Here is a 27,087-nt window from a genome sequence, read left to right as displayed (position 1 = left end):
GGAACATCCTTTTCATTAACACTGCTTTACTGTCTGTGATGCAACGTGCGGATAATGTTTTCCAGCACTGTCCCAATTTGTTGAGTTGTGTTCCTGCTATTACAGGTAGCGCAACGCCCTCTGTGAACGTACCCTAAAACGTTTGGGCACAAGACACTGAAACTTATTGGTAACTAGTAACCAATTTTGAGTACATTTATAAAGCACTGCATGTTTAAATGGGCGTGATAGTAAAAGATTGGTAAATTTACCAATATTCCACTATCTCTTTTTACTGTTAGTAGAATATCAGTGGCTTTACTGATATTCTACTATCACTTTCCTTAACCTACTTCTCAAATTACCCCTCTCCTACCTACGCTTAACCACATTCCCTACCTGAAGCCAATGCATGTCAATGGAGTAGTTTCCATTGCATGAAAATTTTCAGATACTATTTAACCAGGGAGAATTGTGGATGGCATGCTGCAGATATCCGCAGGATGCATCCAATTCCCCTAGGCAGAAAAAGACAGCCGCATCACCAGAAGTCACCTGCAGCTATATGCGGTGCAATGAGATCGCATCCAGCCAGTGGAAATGAGCCCTTAAAGAGAATCTGTATTGTTAAAATCGCTCAAAAGTAAACATACCAGTGCGTTAGGGGACATCTCCTATTCCCCTCTGTCACAATTTCGCCGCTCCCCGCCGCATTAAAAGTGGTTAAAAACAGTTTTTAAAAGTTTGTTTGTAAACAAACAAAATGGCCACCAAAACAGGAAGTAGGTTGATGTACAGTATGTCCACACATAGAAAATACATCCAAACACAAGCAAGCTGTATACAGCCTTCCTTTTGAATCTCAAGAGATCATTTGTGTGTTTCTTTCCCCCATGCACTGAAGTTTCAGGCTGCTCTTTTCTTCCTGCAAACAGCTTTGCCCTTGTTTGTAATTCCTCAGTATGTGAAAGCCCAGCCAGCTCAGAGGACGATTTATCCAGCTTGTAAAAGATAAGAGAGAGAAGAGAGAAGCTGCTCTAATCCTAAATAACACACAGGCAGTGTGCATAAAGGGGAGTTCATAGCAGAATCACAACACTGAAGAACTTGGCAGCCTTCCAGACACAGGCCGACAAGTCTGACAGGGGAAAGATACATTGATTTATTACAGAGACTGTGTTAGTAGAAAGTGCTGCAGTAAGCCAGAACACATTAGAATAGCTTTTGGAACTTGTAGGATGATAAAAAACAGGATGCAATTTTTGTTACGGAGTCTCTTTAAGAAAAATCACATAAATCCAGGCACATCCACTCAAGTTAGGACTAAGTTATTATGATACTAAAAGAGGTGTGACCAACAAAATGGCAAAGACAATTAACCCTTCACACACTCGCATGCAAATATTCATATACAAAGATTTCTAGTTTTCATGTTAAAAGGGGGTGGTGGGGTACTATAAAAGAAAATATTTCATTGTCCAGATGGGGGCGCCATACTAAATCTTTTGCACAAGACCCCTGAAGACCGAAGCTATGGCTCCTATTGATTTTATTGCTCACGAAAACTAAAACCAAGTACTGTATTCAGTTCCACGCGTTGCCACTCCGTAGTGTACTCAGTGTGACACTTTTGCCCGGCCCGCTGTTTTGGACAGCGACATTATTGGACTTCGTTTTCCAGGGGAGGAATTTGCTGACCGTCACTCACTGGGCGGTTCTAGAGCCTCGTGTCACCAGAAGCCGCCAATGAAAGCTAGTCTGAGAGAACGCAGCATTATGATAGGGCGCCGCAGTCAGCTGGCGGCGAGCTCAGCCAATCACAGCACACGTGTGCTAGGACTGCTTCCTGGTCAGGATGCTGCCAGTGAGTGAACTTTGAATCTACACGTTATGCTGGCGTTATGCTGTATGTCGGTGCTGGTATGGGCTGTCAGTAATGCATTCATACTGGGTTGAGGCAGACAGGCTGGTTGCCAATCATTCTGAATGACGGGCATGCTGCACTTATTAGCCATCGGGGTGGCAGGAAATATAGGAGCTTGATCATGTAAGCTGGCTTCCTAGTTGTAAATTGCATTGGGATTAGTTTGTAAGTTTATGTCTGTGGATGAACATGAAGTCTCCCTTGCTGCCTGCAGAACTTAGTGGTTGTGTTGTCACAACTTCTCAGCCACAAGCCATCATTTCCAAACCCAGCAAAGGAAGTGCTGATACAGATGTCAATGCAGGGGACAGTGAGGAAAAGCCATGTTATCATGCAGCAGCTAAAACTGAGTGTGATGGAGTATGGAGCTGCAGTGGGGTGATTTTAGACCAGACTCTGGGGCTTGTTATCTGCCAAGCAGCTGTATTTTTCCCATTCTTAAAAGAAAAAGATAATGATTTTGTTTATTCTGAGAGAGATTTTCTTTCGGCACAAGATTTCCCATCAGATTTCTTGATTCAGGTTGAATGCCCATGTGAGTCGAAAATTGCCGCCAGCTATAGGAAGAGTTTGAGCAATGAGGTTTTGGATCAAAGGTCAGGACTTGGTTTTGTTCCTGTTTCAAAGCAACAAACGCAGCGAAGGCAGTACCAGGCTGATCTGCTTATGCTTGTGCCTTGTGGAGAGTTTCAAAAGACATTTTCCAGGTTGTTTAGAAAAGAAGACGGTTGGGTGTTTTCTAGCGAGGAAGAGAAAGAATATGGAGCATTCCAGAAAGATCTGGCATACATGCATTGGTTTGCTGTTTTGAAGCTTCAGAGTGTGATTGGAATGAACATAAAAATGGATATTATGCAATCCTCCAGGCTGGTAAAAGGCAGTACAGTATTTGCCTGTGGATCTCCATTTGGATCATTTTACCCAGACATCTTTTTGAACACTATTAGTAAAGGCGTGTTAAGCAATATGGCTGGAGATGGAAATGTAGTGCTGCTCACTGATGCCCGCTGTCTACCCGGGTCTGAAGGTGGCGGCATATATTTGTTTGAAAGTGGAACTTTGTATTTGATCGGTATTACAGTGGCACCCCTCTGCTGGAAGACAAATGAATGGGTAGGGTTGACTTTGGCATGTTCTATTAGCCATATCATCGAGAGTATCATTAAGGCTTCTTACAAGGGAAATAATATCACAGGTCAACTAGCGGCATTGGAGATGGGCAACTCACTTGTTAACAAACCTATAAGGAGTACAGAACCAATGGGTAATCTGCTGGCAACCACAGTTCTAGTGGATTCAGGCCAGTCTTGGGGATCAGGAGTCTTGTTAAATTCAAAACTAGTGTTGACATGCCGGCATGTGGTTAGGCACTCTTCTAAAGTTTCTGTGAAGACACTGAGTGAAAGAATGACAAGGGGTCTACATTATAATTACAAAAGGTATGTGGTGTCAACAACTTATTCTTCCAGTTTTGCTCAAATGTGTCAATAACTAAGTTTGCCTTGATACGGTATTTTAGAAAAGAACTAGTCTTTTCCTTCACATTGTACATGAGGTTAAAGGACCATACACAGGGCAGATTAAAGTTGGCTTAGGCAGGTGATAATGACAGTCTCTGTCGCTTTGCGCAATTAATTTTTATTGTGTTTTATTCAAGTTTTAAAAGAAGATTACAAGTTTTATACTGATTTTTTTTTTATATGCTTCACTGAAGTACCCTGGTGAAACATAGTTTGAGCATGAGATCCACCTGGAAACGAGGTGGTTACAATCCGTTGAGCCTCTCTGATTGTGGGTGACGGTGGCACGAGTGATAACACTTTGTTAACACTACACAGAGGTTGTGTGCAGTGTATTCAAAACAGGATTACGCGATGTACAGTATGAACAGTAGGATGGATGGCAGCTTTGTCAGCAAAAAAGTGTAACCTGTAGTTAAGTTTCTAGCATTACAGCACCATTTTAAGCTGTTGCTTATAATCGAAACCTCATACACCTTTCCTTATTCGTCAAAGTACACAAATCAAATGAACACAAGTCCTTCCAGTTAGCAGAAAGGTGGACCTGATGAAGGACCACCACTGATGCTTGCAAAAAATATAAAAGCAAAACCGCATTGTCCTCAACAGGTGTAGGAACCATGACCCACAGGTACACTATATCTATTATATTTGATCAGAGAAAAACCTCCTTCATAAAATTAAGTTTTCTATATAATACATTCTACCCTCAACTTCCCCACACATAACCAGTGCAGCCATCATGTTCCTCATTTAACAAATGCTGATATGTCACACATAGAACAAATTCCCATATCCTGTCACCCACAGATCAAGTGCTGATATCATGTTGCCACATAGAGTGCAGTCATCAAGTCTCCCAAAAATGTGTGGCAATGTCAGGTCTCCCACAGTAAAAATGCAGATATCATGTCTCCTATATAACCTGGAGCAAGCAGACTTTAGGGATTGTAGGAAAGTATGTTGGCATAGAATATGGGTGAGGGTTGGGAAGGAAGGGAGAAAACCTGAGGAATATAGAAAAGATGGGAAGACATAGAGCGTAGGTGGTTAAGTCAGGTAAATGGAGAAGAAATTAAAACAAGGAGGGTGGTAGGAGAGGTGGAGGGGCAATGGAAACAGGATGGGTAGGACAGGTGAATAGGAGCAAGCTAATATAGTGCTCAAAGAATAGATAAAGCTGGGTAAATCACCGCATGTATGCACTTACATAGTGAATTGGTAGGATAGTTGAGCGGAATGAAAATACAGTGTGTTGCATTGGATTCGTGAGTTAGGAGAGGTGGCATGGGTCTGGGAGGGAGTAATGGTACGTACACACTTGGGACTATGGTCGTTTTAAACAGCAGCTTAATGATCGGTCTGCCAACAATCGGGTAAAGAACTTTACCAAACGATCATTAAGTACAACGACAAACGAACAATGTCGGCACGATGAGAAAAACCAACCGGACGGATCATATTGAACGACAATCGTTACAAAACTAGTGTGTACAGTTATCTGCTGAGCATGATCGTAACAAGGGCCAATGCGCCTGTGTAGGATTGTGCCCAGCTTTCGTTCTTCCTGTGTAGTGCGGCCAGTAAAGATTGTTACATTACAAATTTCAAGTAAACTTTGTTGGCAAGTTAACTATCATATATTTGTATCTATTGCAACCCCATGTTTGTTTGTGTTTTTTTTTTTTATATAAATATGTTCAACATTTCCCTCTGATCATTCTTTTCTGCAAGAACGATCGTTAAATGTGTATGATGATTGCTGCATCCCATCGTTGCATTCCAATCGTTCTAATATTGTTCGTCTGATAACTATCGTTCCTTGTAAACGATCGTTATCGCAAGTGTGTACGTAGCATAAGAGGAGAGATAAGGATTAAGGCCCCGTTCACAACGCAGCGCATGCGAACGCACGCCATCCGCGTTTGTGTGCGTTGCGTGGCTGATCCCATCACTGAAAAGTGAATGGGACAGCCACGCGTCTTTACAAAAAATGCGTGCAGCATGCGTTCCCGGACCACACAGGTCCGGAACGCATGCAGTGTGAACATCAGACAGTGCACTCTACGCACTGTCTGATGTCGTGCGTGTCTGCCTCCCCTACGCGTTTCCAAAACGCGGCTGGAAACGTGTGCAGTGTGAACGGGACCTAATTGGCTTCCGGGAGAGGCGACATGAGGTAGAGGTTAGATAGCAGAGGAGTGGGTTTTGGAGAGGTAAAATGGGAGGTTGAATAAATAAGAGGTAGGCTTGAAGAAATGACATTTGGTTGTGGGTAGGTGAGCATCAGGAGAGGTGTCTGGGAGTAGTGGAAGCATAGGCGTCCGCACAAAAGTTTCAACAGTGACCAGAGACCTTATCTGTTCAGTAAAATCTGAGTAGGAAGTTAAAGAGTAACTGTCGGGCATAATATCAAAAATCAATTCTTTATTTTTATCTGGTAAACAAGTAATAAGGATGCTAATCAGGCAATCCAACAAAAGTTAAAATCACTATTACTTTTCTTGTTGATAAATGATCATTCCCCAGTTTACCTGACTCTTATTTGGTACACAAAAGAGAAGTTGCAGGGCATGCTGGGTTTTTTTTTTTTTTGCTTCTCTACTTTCCCTCAGACTTAACTAATGCAGCCTGATTGGCTGAAGCCTCTTTCCCTCCTGTTTTCCCCTCCCACACCTTTCTTCCTCTTTGATTGTCCAACATTTCTCAGGGTGAAACAATGCACTTTCTATAGTGAAGGGCGGGCAAATCGGGCAGAGGAGACTAAGGGCGGATATTACATCACGACTGGTTTCAAAATAACCACAGTAAATATGGAAATTGTCTAGAATAGGATTCTCTACTTTTCCCTTTATAAAATTAATAGGAATCATAAGTAGAGCAAGTATTTATCTACTTACGGTATATATTTGTTTTTTTTTCCTGAGATAGTATGGCTGACAGCTCCTCTTTAAACAAAAGGACCCAGCAAGCCACATACTTAAAGATATCTACAGCAAAAATACAAATGTGCAATGCACAAAGTTTAATGCAAGCGTACTACTGTATATTTGTGAAGATGGGTAAGGGTATATAATCTACTGCTAATCTCATTTACCCAGGGGGCAGGAGGGGATATGTGGGAGCCACCGTAAGATACCCACAGACTCTAATCCTCCATCTCCCCGGCAGTTAGGGTTGAGTCCTTTGTCCTAGATATGGACAAGTTTGCTTGCAAGATCAAGCTCGTGCTTAACCGGCAATACAGATTGAAGGTGTATATGCTCCTTCAGACTACCAGTAGCCCTTGATGCTAATAACTGATGCATTTGAATTGGGCACTTGATGTTATTGCCTAAGCTAATGCTTTAAAAGCAAGAACAAAAGTTTGCCTTCTTAAAACAGAAAGTATTTGTAAGCATTTGATGTCTCCCACGATGCATCACTGCTGAATATGCAAATCATTCTCTGCTGTCCCTGTAAGCTAAACACACCTCTGCTGGACTGCAATGATGTGTCAGCTTATTTGTACAGAGCCACAATGATCCAACATGCGTACAGACTGTTTTGGATTGGTTGATCCTCATCAGTGCATGGCATGGATTAATGAATGGTTTTGTTAATTGGTGATCTTCAATAGAAAATATATCCCAACTACTTTGAAAGTAAAGAGGCCCTTCTTAATGTCACTAGAAATTTACAGAAGGTGGAATTTGAAGGAGACACTTTATCACTTTACAATGACCTATCACCAGTGACCTTGGAAAAAAGAAGGCAGCTACGGTCAGTGACACAAGCACTGAGAGAAGCGGGATTAAGATACAAGTGGGGGTTCCCTTTTAAATTAGTGGTCACAAAGAACAATCGAGTATACATTCTCAATGACCCGGATGATGCGCCAGATTTTGTAAAACGCCTGGGCCTGGACTTGCCACCCATAAAACGTAACTCGCCGGAGAAATCACCACCTGCTGTTCAAGACGCAGACTCACGGGAGCGTCAAAGGCTAACACCAGACTGGTCAGTCCAGGGCTCAAACAGGCAAGGATCGAGGTCCTCGGGCTCACCACCAACCTCGCCGATCTTGATGAATGAGGCCCCCGAACCGGAGACTGAATAGGACACGTGAGGTGTTTTTATTCATCGGGAACCACTTTTCTCTTACAAAAGACATAAAGCATGTATGAGAGTTCGCAGTCTTTATTACAGATGGAGGCTGTATTTCCTGGGGCGAATATGCTTCCCTCCACACTGCCTAGTCTTGTGAGACACCTGTCGTGGGTGTGCGGAGAAGACATGGCAGAGCCATGCCACTTCTGGGACACGGTGTTTCTTAGGGGTTATACCGTTTTGGCTCACTTGAGTTATATGTTCATTTGTTCATGTTTTTTTATATGATAAGGTCCATTGCATTCCAGAGGTTTAGACTAATACGGAAATGTTATAAGGGTTGGGTTACAGGGGCCTCTGTCTTTCCACTTTACTGTCTTTATTTAGTTCAGTAAAGGTCACTTGGGAAACTAAAATGATAAAGATTACCTCTTTAAATGTTAAGGGATTGAACTCTCCTTTAAAGCGTCAGTTGCTCGCTAAAGAGGTGGAAAGACAGAGGCCTGATATTGTATTACTTTAAGAGACCCACTTTAAAAATGACTCTCACCCCACATTGAGGCTGAAATATTTTCCAATGGTATTTTATGCTTGCGGTAAAGCAAAAAAAGGAGGGGTAGCAATTTTGATCAAGCAGGATGTCCCATTTACAATTCATAGTTCATACGCTGATCCCCAAGGTCACTACATCTTACTATATGGTCAATTGGGCAATATGGAGGTAGTTTTGGGTAACATTTATACACCTAACACACAACAGATTCACTTTCTAAACAAAGTACAGAGACGTTTAATGACATTCCCAACTGATTGCTGGCTTCTAGGGGGTGACTTTAATCTGACGTTCTCAGCTGCACTCGATAGATCGGTACCTAGATCAACAATATCTCAACATAGAATAGAAGCCTTGAGCAGAGATTTCCGTAAGTGGGCGAGAGAACACCATCTAGTGGATTTATAGAGAATAGCCCACCCTACCTCTAGACAGTATACATTCTATTCCAACCCTCATGCTTGTTTCAGTAGGTTAGACTACTTTTTTGCATCTAAAATACTGATCCAAAAGACTAGTCAAACTGAGATCCATGACATCACATGGTCCGACCACGCTCCAATTACCTTAAACTTAAATTGCCACACAAAGCTTAGAGGCCCTTTTCACTGGCGTCTGAATGAGTCTCTGCTTAGGGATGAGGTGATACATAACACTATTAAAAAAGAACTGGAGGGATATTTCACCCTTAATCGTGACTCAGTTACTGACCCCTCTGTTTTATGGGAAGCCCACAAGGCGGTCTTACGAGGAGCATTCATTAGGGAAGCTGTACAGAAAAAAAGAAATGACAAGGCCCTCCTAGATTGGAAATTACGCAGCCTTAGAGACGCTGAATCCAAATATAGGCTTTTTCCATCAAGAGCTAACTTTCGCCATTGGCAAGAAGCTAAATCAAAGGTGTATGACTTACAACTTAGGAGGGCAGAGGGCAATGCTGTGGACTAAACAACTATTTTATGATAGGGGAGATAAACCTCACACGTTATTAGCACGTAGACTAAGGGAACTTAAAAGGAAGAGAGAAATTTATGCTGTAACCAATAAACATGGAGTCTCTTCAGCAGACCCATCCCATATAGCGTCAGCTTTTGAGGCATATTACTCAGTTATATAACATTAATCCTCCTGGAAGCCGGGAATCAGTGTCCCTTAAGATGAAAGAATTTTTGGGTGGCCTGAATATACCAAAACTTAATGCAGACCAATTGGAAGAATTAAATACACCAATTCAAGAGGGTGAGATCCGGGGGGTTATTAAAGATTTACCCACTAAAAAAGCGCCAGGCCCAGATGGGTTTTCATATGCTTATTATAAGAAATTTAAACATATTCTAGCTCCCTACATGTGTGATATGTTTAATGTCTTTTTTAAAGGAGATTTGATCCCTCCCTCCATGAAAACTTCTAATATTATTATGATTCCTAAAGAGGGTAAGGATCCACAAGATGTACGTAGCTACCGCCCTATCTCACTGATAGATTCAGACCTAAAGATCTACACTAAAATACTGGTGAACAGGCTGACCCCACTTCTGCCCTCAATTATTGATGGGGATCAGGTGGGATTCATAACTAAACGACAAGCAGGCGATAACACGAGATGAGCAATTGATATTGTGGACTGGGTAGGTGAATATCGAAGGCCTTCTCTGCTTCTAAGTTTGGATGCGGAGAAGGCCTTCGATAAAGTGGATTGGCAATATTTATTTGAAGTATTACAGCGCTTTGGCTTCTCGGATCTCATCCTCACTGCTATACAGGGGTTGTACTGTAATTTACAGGCTAGAGTATGTGTACCTTTGGTAAACTCACCTATGTTCAAATTAACGAATGGCTCACGGCAGGGGTGTCCTCTTTCGCCCCTGCTGTTTGCCATTTGCATAGAACCACTGGCTATAGCTATAAGGGAATCTAAAGATATTTCAGGGGTAAATATAGGTGGGAAAGAGTATAAACTGTCCCTGATCGCAGATGACGTGCTTCTGTCATTATCTTCTCCCATTACCTCTCTCCCCAATCTACTTAAGGTGATACACGATTTTGAGTTATTCTCGGGTTTTAAAATAAACCCGGATAAAACGGAAGTTCTCCCCCTCAATCTTTCTCAGGAGGCTCTGGATAATTTGAGAGTTGGCTTTCCCTTCAGATGGAAAAAAGATAGCATCAAATATCTAGGCATACAGATTGGTAGTTCATATAAAAAACTTTATGATTTAAACTTTATCCCAGTATTCGACCAATTTCGTAGAGATTTAGATAGATGGAACCAATATAATATTTCTTGGATCAGCAGAATCTATACTATAAAAATGAATTTGCTTCCCAGATTTTTATATCTATGTGAAACTTTACCAATCGCTATTCCATGTGGAGCTCTTTCTAAGTTACAGAAAGATGTACTTCGATTCATTTGGGCTAGGGGGCGGCTAAGGGTTTCAAATAAAATATTAATATCAGATCCAGAGGGTGGCTTTCAGTCCCACAATTTCGTTTATATTATTTGGCTTCTCACATTCGCCAAGTTGCGGAATGGGTGGCCTTCCCATTGCGTACCAAGTGGGCAGAACTGAAGCAGGCCTCAATAGCTCCATATTTAATAGGGGCACTCCCAGGAATGTTAGATACTCCACCTGAAAAGTTTTTAAGCCAATCCTCAACACTGTTAAGTTTACGTGGCTACTATGGCGAAGGGCCTCTCAACAATATAAGCTATCTAAATTTCCATCTCAATTAATATATCTGAAGGAAAACCCATCTCTCCTCCAGAACTCTCTGACAAGACCTGAAGATCCCTTTTCTGCTACAGCTCCCCACAAACTTCGGGATTTCTATGACAGCTCATGTTCCAGAATGCTGGATTTTTCACAAATTCAGGAAAAATTTCCAATATCACACCGCAAATTTTTTGAATTTCTCCAAATCCGGTCATATGTCATAAAGAACTTGGGATCGGCTCCCCTATCTCCCAGAACATACTGTGAAAATATTCTATTTGATTCAGACAGAGAACCAGGAATGATCTCTAAATTCTATTCAATTCTAGCCATCCCGGAGGCTTGCTCTTTTAAGAAGCATAAATATGATTTACTGGGAAACAGCATTAGGCTCCAACCAAGAACTTTCTGATTGGGAACATATATGGTTAAACGCACGCAAAACTTCGATATGTACCCAGACTAAGGAAAATATCTATAAAATATTTCAATTCAAACCGACCCTACAGTGTGCGCTCTTCAAACAAATCCCTATCTGTTATATCTCTATGTTACTATTAGTTGCCTGGATCGCTCCTATATTTAAGTGTGTGTTTCACTTTAAAACAGTCAAATATAAAAAATATACAGGGCGCTCAACAGCACAAGTCACAAATAAAATTTCTACCAACTGAAACAGAAGTTATATAGATGCATATAAAAGTCCAAAAAAGTCCACTTATAACTGCTTCCAGGCTCATAGAGGATACACCGGGTGCAGAGAGTCTTCCAATGTTATACAGTAAACAATATACGCTCACCAGAGGTTAAGCTGCCCTTTCCAGGATCAGCAAATAACGCCTCTGGCCCAGCCTGCATTCAGAGTCTCCTAGATCCGATCTGCTTCCTCTTGTATCTTCACAGCATTAGGGCATAAAACAGAGAAGCAATGCGATAGTGTAATACCATTTGGTAACAGTATAGCTATAAGGTTCAACCAGACACCAGTGCTCCCAGTTCTTACAGAGACACCACGTGCTCCTTCACCTAATGCTCAATGGAGCCTCTCACCAGATTTGATGGCTGACCCAGCACAGACCAGCAAAGCAGGCTTCACAGATATTGATACCAATCCTCCTCCAGCAGAAGCGTCCCTAAGACTCAGACAGGGACCAGCATAGTGTAAAACCGTTTTTTTATTTTAAAATACTAAAAATTAGTGCACTCACAAACATCCATTAGAAATGCGCATATAGAAAGTACTTGAGCTCGTCTAGCGTCCCTCGCTCCTTAGGCTCCGCCCAACTAGTTTCGTCCAATGACTCATCAGGGGCTTGGGCCAGTCAGAGCGAGAAGACGCTATATACTCCCACCCCACAGTCACATGCTGCAAGGTACCAGCATAATTTATTTGTCACCTGCTAGTGTTTAGTTCCAGCGTGCGCTGTGATTGTCCCATAGATCCTTCTTAAGTTATCCACGATTGGCTAGGAGCTGCCTACATTACCCACAATCCTTATGGGGCCAGTTTCTTAGCAGCGTTGCAGCATGCACTATGACTGTGCCACAGATCCTCCTCTAATCTTCCGCAATCAGCTGAGAGCTGCCTACATTACCCATAATCCTCATGGGGCCATTTGTTCAGCAACATTTTGGCGTGCGCTATAATTATACCATAGATCCTCCTCCAGTTGTCCGCAATTGGCTAAGAGTTGCCTACATTACCCATACTCCCCATGGGGTCAGTTGCCTAGTAACGTTCCATGGGGTCAGCTGTTTAGTAACGTTCCAGCATACGCTGTAACTATAGGTCCATCTTCCTCTAGCTATCCGCCAATAGCTCAGAACTGCCTACATTGCCCATAATCCTCATGGGGCCAGTCGCTTAGCAACAGACCAAAATCCTTCCACATAGCGCGTTTTCCCATATTAACATGCTAATGTATAAGGGAATCTCCCATCCCACATTGACTACATTCGCCTTAAGCCTTTTGGTCTGTCCTTTTCGCATGCACAGTCATTTCACTGGCTTAATCCCCTGTCTACCAACATCCCAATAACCTCCTAAACCATTAAAAGCTGTTAGCTTCTTTTCCTTAGTCCTATGCAACTCATAAATTATGCATCTCCTATTTCACAACTCTTGAATGGTGTGGAATGACAACATAAATTATATACAAAATATGTATATCCTCCTCCCTCATTTTTACAGAGACAACCTAAAAAAATAAAATTAAGATAAAAAGTTAATTAAAATTAATTAAAATACCCCATAACAATAACAAATAATCAGGGGTGCACTATATGACATCATACAAGGGCGATGCCATACAATACACTCCTCCCCCATCTTACAAGGAACACTGTCAATTGAGAACTCCATCAGAGCGGCACAGAAATCACATCAGTAGCAATAATGACAATGGTCATCTTCGTATTCTACACCAGGGTCCCCACGTGATTCCCAGTCCCACCAGAGTTTACCACCCCAACTCACATTGCAGATGGCCCTCCGATGCTACCTTCACATGTTTGCCTGTATAGGTGCATATGTCTTAGTCATCAGCTATAAAGCAGTTAATGTCTAGCTCAACATTCAACCCACCAGGTACCATGGTCTGCAAATCATAGATCCATCTGGTCTCCATCTTTGAGATTTCTCTAACCTTGTGACATCCTCTCCATTTTGTGGTAAGCTTTTGGAAGCCACAAAATTTCAGTACTGCTGGATTACTTCCATGTTTTTCTTGGAAATGTTTGGACACATTGTGGCCCTTGAACCCCCTGCTGATGTTAGCAATATGCTCACCCACTCGCGTCTTCAGAGTCCTTTTTGTACGACCCACATACTGCAGCCCGCATGGGCACCATAATAGGTAAACCACATGCGTGCTGCAGCAGTGGATAAATTCATTGATTTTAAATTTTCTTCCTGTCTGGTTTGAAATTATTTCTTTCATTCTAATTCCCTGTGCTTTCTCACATGTAGTACATTGTTGACACGGATAAAATCCCTTATTGCCCCATACATCTGTTTTATTAAGGACTCTGGGACCATTCACATATGTTTTGACCAGCCTTTGCTGCAGGTTTTGCGCTCATCTATAAATAAATTTTGGGCGTTCCGGGAGTACTTTTCCCAGAGTTGGATCGTTTCTAAGCAGGTTCCAATGTCTCTTGCAGACACCTTCAACCTGCTTCTATTGAGAATTGAATTGCAACATCACCGCATATTGAAAAGCATTGGAACTGCCAGTGTTCATATCTGGATCATTTGACCTCCTTGACATCTGTAGAAACTCCTCCCTCTCTTTCCCCATTATATCCTCTGATAATTTTTCCAAATGTTTCCGGTTATATCCCTTCTCAGCAAACCTTTCTATTAGCATTTCTGCCTGCATGATATAACCACTCAGCGTTGAGCAATTTCTACGTATCCTGCTGAGCTGTCCCTTTGGGATATTCGCCATCCAACCTGGATGGTGACAGCTCCGCACCGGTATATACGAGTTTCTATCGGTTTTTTTAAAAAATGTTTTACTTCCCAGGGTACCTTCTTTTTTCGTCACAATGTCAAGGAAGTCAATTTCTTCAAAACTACATTTCATAGTGAGTTCGATACCTAATTGGTTACTATTCAACCATTCTACATACTTTTTTAACTGATCCACATCACCTTCCCAAATCCAAAATAAATCATCTATAAATCTTTTCCAATTTTTTACTCCCTTGCTTTGTGGTAGTGCCATAACTTCTCTTTCCCATTGATCCATGAAAATGTTGGCTACGCTCGGCGCGTATTTTGCCCCCATTGCGCAGCCAACAGCCTGTAAATAAAACTTTCCATCAAACCAAAAATAATTTATGTGATAAAGAAAACTCCAATAGTTCCAAAATAAACTCAATTTGTGCTTCACCTAATAGATTCTGTTCTTCAAGTGCTCGCTAGACAGCCTCCAATGCTTTATCATGCGGTATGATGGTATATAGTGCAGTTACATCAGCAGTCACCAGTAAACTTTTATTATCAGTTTGAATACCATTAATTGTCTGCAGAAAGTGCTTTGTGTCTTTTAACAAATGTTGAAGAGTCCCAACCACCGGTTGCAAGAACCGGTCCACATATTCACCCAATCTCTGATTTAATCCCCCAATGCCGCTGATGATCGGCCTCCCTGGTGGTTGGGTTTGGCTCTTATGAATTTTTGGGTTAATCTACATAACTGGAATGCGAGGTGCATCAATCACAAGATACCAAAATTCAGCATCATTCAATATACCTTTTTCAAGGCCTCCTCTCAGAATCTTTCTCATTTCTTCTTTATATTCGGTTGTAGGGACAGTCCTCAACTGCTTGTATGTGTTAGTGTCCCCAAGGATATTATACACTTCCTGTTTGTATTGTGTATGATGCATTATAACTACCCCGCCCCCCTTATCAGCTGGTCTAATGAGAATTTCCTTTCTATCACTGAGTTCCTTTATTTGCCTCCATTCTGTCTTATTACCGGTGGTTGTTAGTTTCTCTATGTCTTTAAGCACCATATTTTTAAAACTATTAACAGTACTATCCTTCATTAGATCTGATGGGTTAAATGTTGAGCGGTTCCTCAAATTGGTATGGACATAGGGTTGGGTCACTCCCCCCCCGATTCATCCTATTGGTAGGGCCTTCTTTGGCCAGGAAATATTTTTTGATGTTCATTTTTCTAATGAACTTGTGCGTATCAATATAGACATCAAATTTATTCACTCCTTGCTTTGGGGCATATTTCAAACCCTTATTTAGAATATTTAATTCTGCTGGGGTAACATGTATTCCACTGATGTTAAATATCCCTTTACCCACTATTTTCTCCTTTTCATGTCTGCCCCCTCTGTTTCCTCTTCTATTTCTCTTTTTCGTGTGTTCCTTATTTGATATTCGACTTCCTGCCACTGATCCAGCCCCCCCCCCCTTCTGTCCCCCAAAAAATGATGGTGAACTACCTCATCTGCTTCACGTTCAAGAGGCTCATATTTATTGTATTGTTGTATGTTGGTAACATCCCATTTCTCCTCTCTCTTTCCTCCCAACTTCCTTTCGCAGGCCTATTTCTGTATGGACTATAGTCCATACAAAAATAGGCCTGCAAAAGGAAGTTGGGAGGAAAGAGAGAGACATGAAAAGGAGAAAATAGTGGGTAAAGGGATATTTAACATCAGTGGAATACATGTTACCCCAGCAGAATTAAATATTCTAGATAAGGGTTTGAAATATGCCCCAAAGCAAGGAGTGAATAAATTTGATGTCTATATTGATACGCACAAGTTCATTAGAAAAATGAACATCAAAAAAGATTTCCTGGCCAAAGAAGGCCCTACCAATAGGATGAATCGGGGGGGGGGGGGAGGAGTGACCCAACCCTATGTCCATACCAATTTGAGGAACCGCTCAACATTTAACCCATCAGACCTAATGAAGGATAGTACTGTTAATAGTTTTAAAAATATGGTGCTTAAAGACATAGAGAAACTAACAACCACCGGTAATAAGAAGAATGGAGGCAAATAAAGGAACTCAGTTATAGAAAGGAAATTCTCATTAGACCAGCTGATAAGGGGGGCGGGGTAGTTATAATGCATCATACACAATACAAACAAGAAGTGTATAATATCCTTGGGGACACTAACACATACAAGCAGTTGAGGACTGACCCTACAACCGAATATAAAGAAGAAATGAGAAAGATTCTGAGAGGAGGCCTTGAAAAAGGTATATTGAATGATGCTGAATTTCGGTATCTTGTGATTGATGCACCTCGCATTCCAGTTATGTAGATTAACCCAAAAATTCATAAGAGCCAAACCCAACCACCAGGGAGGCCGATCATCAGCGGCATTGGGGGATTAAATCAGAGATTGGGTGAATATGTGGACCGGTTCTTGCAACCGGTGGTTGGGACTCTTCAACATTTGTTAAAAGACACAAAGCACTTTCTGCAGACAATTAATGGTATTCAAACTGATAATAAAAGTTTACTGGTGACTGCTGATGTAACTGCACTATATACCATCATACCGCATGATAAAGCATTGGAGGCTGTCAAGCGAGCACTTGAAGAACAGAATCTATTAGGTGAAGCACAAATTGAGTTTATTTTGGAACTATTGGAGTTTTCTTTATCACATACCGTATATACTCGCATACAAGCTGAATTTTTGACCCCCAAAAAGGGGGCCAAAAGTTGGGGGGTCGGCTTGTATGCGAGTTGTGGGTGGTGGTGGTCCGCCGTTACATCGCCGTTACCAGGGCAACCGCTCTTTCCTGCCCCCTGCATCGTCACAGCAGCAGCGCCGGGCGCGCTGCTGTGATACACTTACTGTATACAGATGATGAAGAGGGGAACCCGGAGTAGGAAGCGGCCGCTGCCTAAAGCAGGTAATAGCAGTGGCGGCCGTGAAGGGGGGAGCAGGAGGGGGGGGGGGCCATACTGGGCGCTATACTGGGCACTATACTGGGCACTTTACTAGCTATACTTGGTGCTATACTAGCTATACTGGGCACTATACTGGACACTATACTGGCTATACTGGGCACTTTACTAGCTATACTGGGCACTTTACTAGCTATACTGGGCACTATACTAGCAATACTGGGCTCTATACTAGCTATACTGGGACACACTGGGGGGGGGGGGGGGGGGAATCACGCGCCTGCACCAATCCAGGATTTCCTACCCCCGGCTTATATGGGGGGCAATCATTTTCCCCTGGTTTTTCAGGTAAAAGTTGGGGGGTCGGCTTATATGTGAGTATATACGGTAATTATTTTTGGTTTGATGGGAAGTTTTATTTACAGGCTGTTGGCTGCGCAATGGGGGCAAAATATGCGCCGAGCGTAGCCAACATTTTCATGGATCAATGGGAAAGAGAAGTTATGGCACTACCACAAAGCAAGGGAGTAAAAAATTGGAAAAGATTTATAGATGATTTATTTTGGATTTGGGAAGGTGATGTGGATCAGTTAAAAAAGTATGTAGAATGGTTGAATAGTAACCAATTAGGTATCGAACTCACTATGAAATGTAGTTTTGAAGAAATTGACTTCCTTGACATTGTGGTGACGAAAAAAGAAGGTACCCTCGGAAGTAAAACATTTTTCCAAAAAAACAATAGAAACTCGTATATACCGGTGCGGAGCTGTCACCATCCAGGTTGGATGGCGAATATCCCAAAGGGACAGCTCAGCAGGATACGTAGAAATTGCTCAACGCTGAGTGATTATATCATGCAGGCAGAAATGCTAATAGAAAGGTTTGCTGAGAAGGGATATAACCGGAAACATTTGGAAAAATTATCAGAGGATATAATGGGGAAAGAGAGGGAGGAGTTTCTACAGATGTCAAGGAGGTCAAATGATCCAGATATGAACACTGGCAGTTCCAATGCTTTTCAATATGCAGTGATGTTGCAATTCAATTCTCAATAGAAGCAGGTTGAAGGTGTCTTCAAGAGACATTGGAACCTGCTTAGAAACGATCCAACTCTGGGAAAAGTACTCCCGGAACGCCCAAAATTTATTTATAGATGAGCGCAAAACCTGCAGCAAAGGCTGGTCAAAACATATGTGAATGGTCCCAGAGTCCTTAATAAAACAGATGTATGGGGCAATAAGGGATTTTATCCGTGTCAACAATGTACTACATGTGAGAAAGCACAGGGAATTAGAATGAAAGAAATAATTTCAAACCAGACAGGAAGAAAATTTAAAATCAATTAATTTATCCACTGCTGCAGCACGCATGTGGTTCACCTATTATGGTGCCCATGCGGGCTGCAGTATGTGGGTCGTACAAAAAGGACTCTGAAGACGCGAGTGGGTGAGCATATTGCTAACATCAGCAGGGGGTTCAAGGGCCACAATGTGTCCAAACATTTCCAAGAAAAACATGGAAGTAATCCAGCAGTACTGAAATTTTGTGGCGTCCAAAAGCTTACCACAAAATGGAGAGGATGTCACAAGGTTAGAGAAATCTCAAAGATGGAGACCAGATGGATCTATGATTTGCAGACCATGGTACCTGGTGGGTTGAATGTTGAGCTAGACATTAACTGCTTTATAGCTGATGACTAAGATATATGCACCTATACAGGCAAACATGTGAAGGTAGCATCGGAGGGCCATCTGCAATGTGAGTTGGGGTGGTAAACTCTGGTGGGACTGGGAATCACGTGGGGACCCTGGTGTAGAATACGAAGATGACCATTGTCATTATTGCTACTGATGTGATTTCTGTGCCGCTCTGATGGAGTTCTCAATTGACAGTGTTCCTTGTAAGATGGGGGAGGAGTGTATTGTATGGCATCGCCCTTGTATGATGTCATATAGTGCACCCCTGATTATTTGTTATTGTTATGGGGTATTTTAATTAATTTTAATTAACTTTTTATCTTAATTTTATTTTTTTAGGTTGTCTCTGTAAAAATGAGGGAGGAGGATATACATATTTTGTATATAATTTATGTTGTCATTCCACACCATTCAAGAGTTGTGAAATAGGAGATGCATAATTTATGAGTTGCATAGGACTAAGGAAAAGAAGCTAACAGCTTTTAATGGTTTAGGAGGTTATTGGGATGTTGGTAGACAGGGGATTAAGCCAGTGAAATGACTGTGCATGCGAAAAGGACAGACCAAAAGGCTTAAGGCGAATGTAGTCAATGTGGGATGGGAGATTCCCTTATACATTAGCATGTTAATATGGGAAAACGCGCTATGTGGAAGGATTTTGGTCTGTTGCTAAGCGACTGGCCCCATGAGGATTATGGGCAATGTAGGCAGTTCTGAGCTATTGGCGGATAGCTAGAGGAAGATGGACCTATAGTTACAGCGTATGCTGGAACGTTACTAAACAGCTGACCCCATGGAACGTTACTAGGCAACTGACCCCATGGGGAGTATGGGTAATGTAGGCAACTCTTAGCCAATTGCGGACAACTGGAGGAGGATCTATGGTATAATTATAGCGCACGCCAAAATGTTGCTGAACAAATGGCCCCATGAGGATTATGGGTAATGTAGGCAGCTCTCAGCTGATTGCGGAAGATTAGAGGAGGATCTGTGGCACAGTCATAGCGCATGCTGCAACGCTGCTAAGAAACTGGCCCCATAAGGATTATGGGTAATGTAGGCAGCTCCTAGCCAATCGTGGATAACTACAGAAGGATCTATGGGACAATCACAGCGCACGCTGGAACTAAACACTAGCAAGTGACAAATAAATTATGCTGATACCTTGCAGCATGTGACTGTGGGGTGGGAGTATATAGCGTCTTCTCGCTCTGACTGGCCCAAGCCCCTGATGAGTCATTGGACGAAACTAGTTGGGCGGAGCCTAAGGAGCGAGGGACGCTAGACGAGCTCAAGTACTTTCTATATGCGCATTTCTAATGGATGTTTGTGAGTGCACTATTTTTTAGTATTTTAAAATAAAAAACCGATTTTACACTATGCTGGTCCCTGTCTGAGTCTTAGGGACGCTTCTGCTGGAGGAGGATTGGTATCAATATCTGTGAAGCCTGCTTTGCTGGTCTGTGCTGGGTCAGCCATCAAATCTGGTGAGAGGCTCCATTGAGCATTAGGTGAAGGAGCACGTGGTGTCTCTGTAAGAACTGGGAGCACTGGTGTCTGGTTGAACCTTATAGCTATACTGTTACCAAATGGTATTACACTATCGCATTGCTTCTCTGTTTTATGCCCTAATGCTGTGAGGATACAAGAGGAAGCAGATCGGATCTAGGAGACTCTGAATGCTGGCTGGGCCAGAGGCGTTATTTGCTGTTCCTGGAAAGGGCAGCTTAACATCTGGTGAAGTGTATATTGTTTACTGTATAACATTGGAAGACTCTCTGCACCCGGTGTATCCTCTATGAGCCTGGAAGCAGTTTTAAGTGGACTTTTTTGGACTTTTATATGCATCTATATAACTTCTGTTTCAGTTGGTAGAAATTTTATTTGTGACTTGTGCTCTTGAGCGCCCTGTATATTTTTTATATTTGACATCTATAAAATATTATTTAAATGGTATTTAACACCGGATAGGCTTAGTAAAATATACCCAAATACCTCGGCCTTATGTTGGAGAAAATGTGGGGCGCCAGGTACTATCGACCGTATCTTTTGTTTCTGTCCGCAAATACAAATTTTCTGGAAGTCAATACAGACCTTAATTTATAAAACCATAGGGAAACATATCCCATTAGACCCCTGGAAAGGGGAAGCCCTTTCCAGGCCTGAAACCCCATACTCAGTGTATGTTGAACCATATTCTTACCGCAACCAGATTGGTCATAGCAGCATTCTGGAAGAGAAGCTATAGCCCCAGAGTTGAGGATGTAATCAATAGAATTAAATGGATTAGATCAATGGAACACCTAACATCGATAATCCATGAAACTGAAGAAAAATTCAAAAAGGTGTGGGACTATTGGGATTTTAATGTAGAGGGGGAGGAATTGTAAGATACAATTTTACCCAGAATGATCATTTAAGGATCAGCGACAATCCCTCAGAGCCTCAATTGATTATAGATGGGTACCTTGATCTTTATGTTTTGATCTATGCTAACCCTTTTTTTTGCTCAGCATTTCATGGAATGGACACTTAAAGAAGAGAGACATTATGTTATCCAGATATATACAGTATTTCTATCTTTTTAGTCTATTATAATAACTCACACATAGACACAGTTGATGTTAATGGATGTTTTTATTAAGTATCTCTCTCGAGAAAAATTGGCTATGTGTGGACTCAGTAATGTATTTTATACTGTTCATGACATTCTCTTTCGGTTAATAAGAGTTATAAAAAAAAAGAAAATATATCCCAAAATATTGTAAGGTATTACAATAAGCCAGGGCATGTACAAAAACCACGCAAGTGGGTAGTGGATGTACATAAAGCTTTTGCCGGTGCAAAATGGATATGGGTATAGAAAGTTCTGGAAAAGGTGAAGTTTATTTAAAGCGGAATATAACCCTGCATTTTAACTTTGCTCTAAAACATTATTTACAGCATATTATATGCAACCAGCATTTGTTTTTTACTAGACCAGCATTGGAAGGGTTACACACAGAGCTTTAAAGTTCCGTGGAGGTGACAGGTGACAGTATATGCCTGCTCCCCCTGTTTCTCTAGGTTGATTCACATCTGATATCCTTTAAAACATTTGACTTTTGGTTAAAGTCAAATTTTCAGACAGGAAGAGGCATGCTTGTTTCCTCCTAATTATAGTGGTTTCAATTAGCCACACTTAGGGGTGGTAAGTTTTAGGTGTGTGTGTGTGTGTGTGTGTGTGTGTGTGTGTGTGTGTGTGTGTGTGTGTGTGTGTGTGTGTGTGTGTGTGTGTGTGTGTGTGTGTGTGTGTGTGTGTTATTGTTTGGTGTAGGTGGGGGGCTAGTTTTAGGCTTAGGTAGCGGAGGGTCAATATTAGGTTACGGTAAGACAATAGTAGATTATTACTGATTCTCTACTACATGTGGCACGCAATATTAGCTAGTGTGTTAGCTTAGCTTACCGTGCGCCAAAATTTCCAAGCGCTCTTTTTACATGTGCACTTCAAGAGGCTGCCGACTTCTGCCATCTGTTTATGAGCGTTACATTTCTAGCAGACATTTAAAAGTAAATCCAGAATTGGAAATATTTTCTCCAAGTCCAAACAAGGAACAGTTTAAGTGTGTGGTGTGTATTTAAAGAGACTCTGTAACTTCAAAAAGATCCCCTGGGGGTACTCACCTCGGGTGGGGAAGCCTCCGGATCCTAATGAGGCTTCCCACGCCGTCCTCTGTCCCACGGGGGTCTCGCCGCAGCCCTCTGAACAGCCGGCGACAGGCCCGACTGTAATTTCAATATTTACCTTTGCTGGCTCCAGCGGGGGCGCTGTGGCTGCTTTCGGCTCGGAAATAGACGGAAATACCCGATCTCCGTCGGGTCCGCTCTACTGCGCAGGCGCCGGAGACTTGCGCCTGCGCAGTACAGCGGACCCGACGGCGATCGGGTATTTCCGCCTACTTCGGAGCCGACAGCCGTCAGAGCGCCTGCGCAGGAGCCAGGAAGGTAAATATTACGTCACGGCTGTACGGAGGGCTGCAGCGAGACCCCCGAGGGACGGAGGACGGCGGGGGAAGCCTCATTAGGATCCTGAGGCTTCCCCCACCCGAGGTGAGTACCACCCAGGGGACGTTTTGCCGTTACAGTTCCTCTTTAAGAAGTGATTATTTGTTAAAACCAATATCTAAATTTAATTTTTGGAAATATTTCCAGGTGGCTGCCAATTAAAGGCCAAGTAGTATTTTCCACTCAGGAATCATCCCCTTATGATATTGCAGTTGTGGAACTGGAAGAACATATCCCTGATGTATTGGAACCTGTGTTGTCATCTGGCTACTGTGCAGGTTTGATCACATTTAATATGTTATAGTTTTTGTGACAGAAAGTGATGTCACTACTCAGTCCTCAGCAGGCAGGAATCTGATGGAGCTGAGCTTGCTGAATCTTACTCATAAATCCACTAACACATCTTTCCACAGCTCCCTGCACTTGCAGTCGGCCCCATTAAGTTTGCTGTCCCTTTCTCTTCTTTGTTGGCTCATTACTTCATTGTACCCAAGCTTACCTACTGACAGAGTGCGGTCTAGTAGTACTATCCAGCTGACAGTTGGGCAGTACTAGACAGCTCTCTGCCAGTTGGATAGTACTACTGGACAGCTCTCTGCCAGTTGGATAGTACTACTGGACAGCTCTCTGTCAGTTGGATAGTACTACTGGACAGCTTTCTGTCAGTTAGGATAGCACTACTGGACAGCTCTGTCAGTTAGGATAGTACTACTGGACATGGCTGTGGAGTTGGAGTCGGAGTCGGGGCAATTTTGGGCACCCGGAGTCGGAGTCGTGGTTTCAGAAACTGAGGAGTCGGGAGTCGGAGTCGCATGATTTTTGTACAAAATCCACAGCCCTGTTAAGTATTAGACTAAGGAGTCGGAGTCGAGGAGTCGGAGTCTGAGCAATTTTGGGTACCCGGAGTCGGAGTCATTGTTTCAGAAACGGAGGAGTCGGAGTTGGAAGATTTTTGTACCGACTCCACAGCCCTGCTACCTGACAGCTCTCTGTCAGTTAGGATAGTGCTACTGGACAGCTCTCTGTCAGTTAGGATAGTACTATTGGACAGCTCTGTCAGTTAAGATAGTATTACTGGACAGCTCTCTGTCAGTTAGGATAGTACTAATGGACAGCTCTCTGTCAGTTAGGATAGTACTAATGGACAGCTCTCTGTCAGTTAGGATAGTACTACTGGACAGCGCTCTGTCAGTTAGGATAGTACTACTGGACAGCGCTCTGTCAGTTAGGATAGTACTACTGGACAGCTCTCTGTCAGTTAGGATAGTACTACTGGACAACTGTCAGGCTTGTCTGGTCAATAACCACAGGTTAAACTGTATGCTCATATGACTGACCCAGAGCACAGCCCATAACGCCTGCGCAAGCTCCTGCCTAACACAGTACTATACACCCATCAGGTAGATGTAGCATACAGTCTGACAGGTAGTTAATCCACCAGGCAGGACCTGATAATTCTTGACAATGCAATATGGGCACAGTGTATAAATGTATACAATGCAAAACGCAATGCGATTTCAATGCAATTTGTTTTTTTTTTTTTTATATACACAAGATGCGGTTCTGATGCGATTCCTATATCAATGCAATTTTTAAGAAGTCCTGCATGCAGTGGGTTTTTTTCCTTTTGTTCCTAGCATCCAGTGAAAATTGCATCAGAATCAGATTAGAATCCCATTGCGATTTGCAGTGTAAAAGAAGCCTTGTGATTTTTACATTGCGATTTTGATGCGGTTTTCACTGGATACTGGGAACACAAAGAGAAAATGCAGCATGCAGGACTTATGTGATCAGGCAAAATCGCAATTGCACTAATACAAAAGGGTTCCTGTGATTTTCATTATTTTGCTGATGTACTTTCGTTTTGCGATTTGCGTTCGTTTGAAAAATACAGGAAAAATGTGTGTTGTATAAAATGGGAGAAAAGTGCTACACAAATATTATTACTACTACTACTACTACTACTACTACTACTACTACTACTACTACTTACTACTTACTACTACCCCGTCCATGCTTGCCTATCCTATCCCCATAGTGTTTTTATCCCACTTATTACTACTCCCACTGTTTACTTTACCGTGCTACTACCCTTTCTGCTGTACAGCGTACTGGTAACGAAAGCTTTCTGTGTTTTACATAGTAGGTTTGCACTCCTCGAACACCTAGGTGGTAAGCGGAGAGAGGCCAGGAGCCAAATGGTGGAGTACCGTTAGTTTAGGGGTAATTAAATAAATAACTACATTGTAAATATATAATTATTTACGCACAAGGATGGGTTGCAGGTCACTGCAATCACGCAGGGGCGTTGCTAGCCCCAAAGTTCAGTGGCACTTGCCCCGGATCTATTCTGGGATGCCCTGGATGTCCCCCAGGCAGAGTTAGCTGTGGTGCCTCAATGGTCGGCATGCTGGGAGCTGTGGTGCATCAATCGAGGGTATGCTGGGTGCTGTGGTGTCTTGCTGGGCACTGTGATGCCTTTATTGGGCATGCAGGGAGATGTGGTTCTTCTATGGGGGCATGTTGGGAGTAGCTGTGCCTCAAAGCGATGCCCATAGGAGCATGGAAGGGGGTTGACTAGAAGGTCAGTGAATGCTATATGGGAACTACTGTATAACCTGGCAGCAGGCCAGCCCACGCAGCAGAAAGCCAGACCAGCCAGCACAGAAGCCAGGTAACTCTGCCTAGTTATGTTTAAGTGACACTGGCTATTTATGTGAAAAGCTGAATTCATTTTTTTTTTTTTTTAGTATTAATGGAGGGGGGTCATCCAACATTTTGCTGGGCAGGCCTACTTAGACAACTGTTAAGTTCATGTAAATTTGGCTCCACCCATGACCACACCCACATCCTGGTGTGTGGCCACACCCATTTTCCCAGATCTCAGGATAGCCCCAAAGATCAGTGGCACGTGCCCCAGATCAAATCAGAAGCTAGAGCTCCTAGTGTCTGATTCTCGGATGCTAGGGGGAGATTCACCAGCTACAGAGGATCTCTCCAGACTTGGAGAGCTGATGAAGGAGATGAGTAGTTCCTTCCGCTGTGCTACTGTGCGGAGAAAGGGGGGTTTGGGGGGATGAACAGTGAGGATGCACACAATGATGCAAGCTCCCTATGGAGACTTCACAGCTTCCAACATGTCACCACAACACCCAGCTTGCCCCATAGAGGCACCACAGCACCCAGCATGGCACCATACAGCACCCCGCATGCCCCAGCATGCATCTTTTTTTTTTTTGTAATTAAAATTGATTTCCTTCCCCAGCCACATTGTCTGATCCCTTAATGAAAACATAACAAACTTTAAAAACATAAGAAGAAAATACACATTTGTTTTCAGCACACATTAAAAAAATTAAATTATCTTGATTGAACCCAAAAGCTTCTAATCAATTAACTGGCAGCAGAAAAAGTTCCTGGCTTGGATTTCTATGTTGTCACTTCTTTTTCCAGTTGAATGGACATTTATATCAGACCATTTACCTAGTGCCGGGACAAGGTTCTCCAGCAACAGAGGCAGAAATTCGAAAGTGCAGCTGTGCCGTGTCTCTTCCAACCCCCCCCCCCCCCCCCCCCTTGTCAGTCGAACAACATGGTTCCTTGCTGGTCGATCGGTGGCGAACCGTGGGGGGGGGGGGGAGGGTGTTACTGTTCATGGGGGGGGGGGGCATATTGCATGTGACACGCCTTCCGTCCTAATGTTTGTCTCCCTGTATTAACAAAGAAGACCACTCTCAGTCGCCCCTCCAGCCAGAGTGCTCCTTCCTCTGTGCTGCCGTCAACACCCGGTAGCCATAGTGACCCTATGAAACTGTGGTTGCGCAAGATGGCAGCAGCATGGAGGACAGAGCCTGCCAGCTAAAGAAATGAGTATGAAAGCACTTTACTGCCCTAATACTCTGCATAGGGCCCCACGGGGACAACTTGGGGAATGGTGGTACAGTAATTTATTTTAAATACACTTCATGCTGAGATCTATTAAAAACCGATTTGCAGTGAGTGTGGATGAATGAGTATGAGCCCTGCTCTCACACAGTGTTTCACTGATGCTGCAGGTTCACTGTCATACACTCCCCACCTTCAATTTTGCAAATGCTACCTGGCTGCTTCTTCAGCAATCACTGCACACCACGCATTCAAAACGCCAGTTCCAGGAGGTCCCATCCTTC

General features: G+C 42.8%; 1 protein-coding gene across 2 annotated transcripts in view; it reads left to right on the top strand.

Annotated features, from left to right (window-relative positions):
• The first annotated feature begins 1,851 nt into the window (after window positions 1-1,851).
• LOC137534129 (peroxisomal leader peptide-processing protease-like) overlaps window positions 1,852-27,087 on the top strand; it is a 57,326-nt gene continuing 32,090 nt past the window's right edge. For both annotated transcript variants that reach the window (XM_068255502.1, XM_068255503.1), the window contains exons 1-2: window positions 1,852-3,342; window positions 23,066-23,196. In XM_068255502.1, the coding sequence (XP_068111603.1) occupies window positions 2,087-3,342; window positions 23,066-23,196 (1,387 nt within the window). In that variant the 5' untranslated portion in view covers window positions 1,852-2,086. The remainder of the gene's footprint in view (window positions 3,343-23,065; window positions 23,197-27,087) is intronic.

The sequence above is a fragment of the Hyperolius riggenbachi genome, chromosome 10 (assembly GCF_040937935.1).
Source record: "Hyperolius riggenbachi isolate aHypRig1 chromosome 10, aHypRig1.pri, whole genome shotgun sequence".
Lineage (NCBI taxonomy): Eukaryota > Metazoa > Chordata > Amphibia > Anura > Hyperoliidae > Hyperolius > Hyperolius riggenbachi.
Note: the sequence above shows the minus strand (reverse complement) of the source record. Positions and strands in the feature narration are given on the sequence as shown.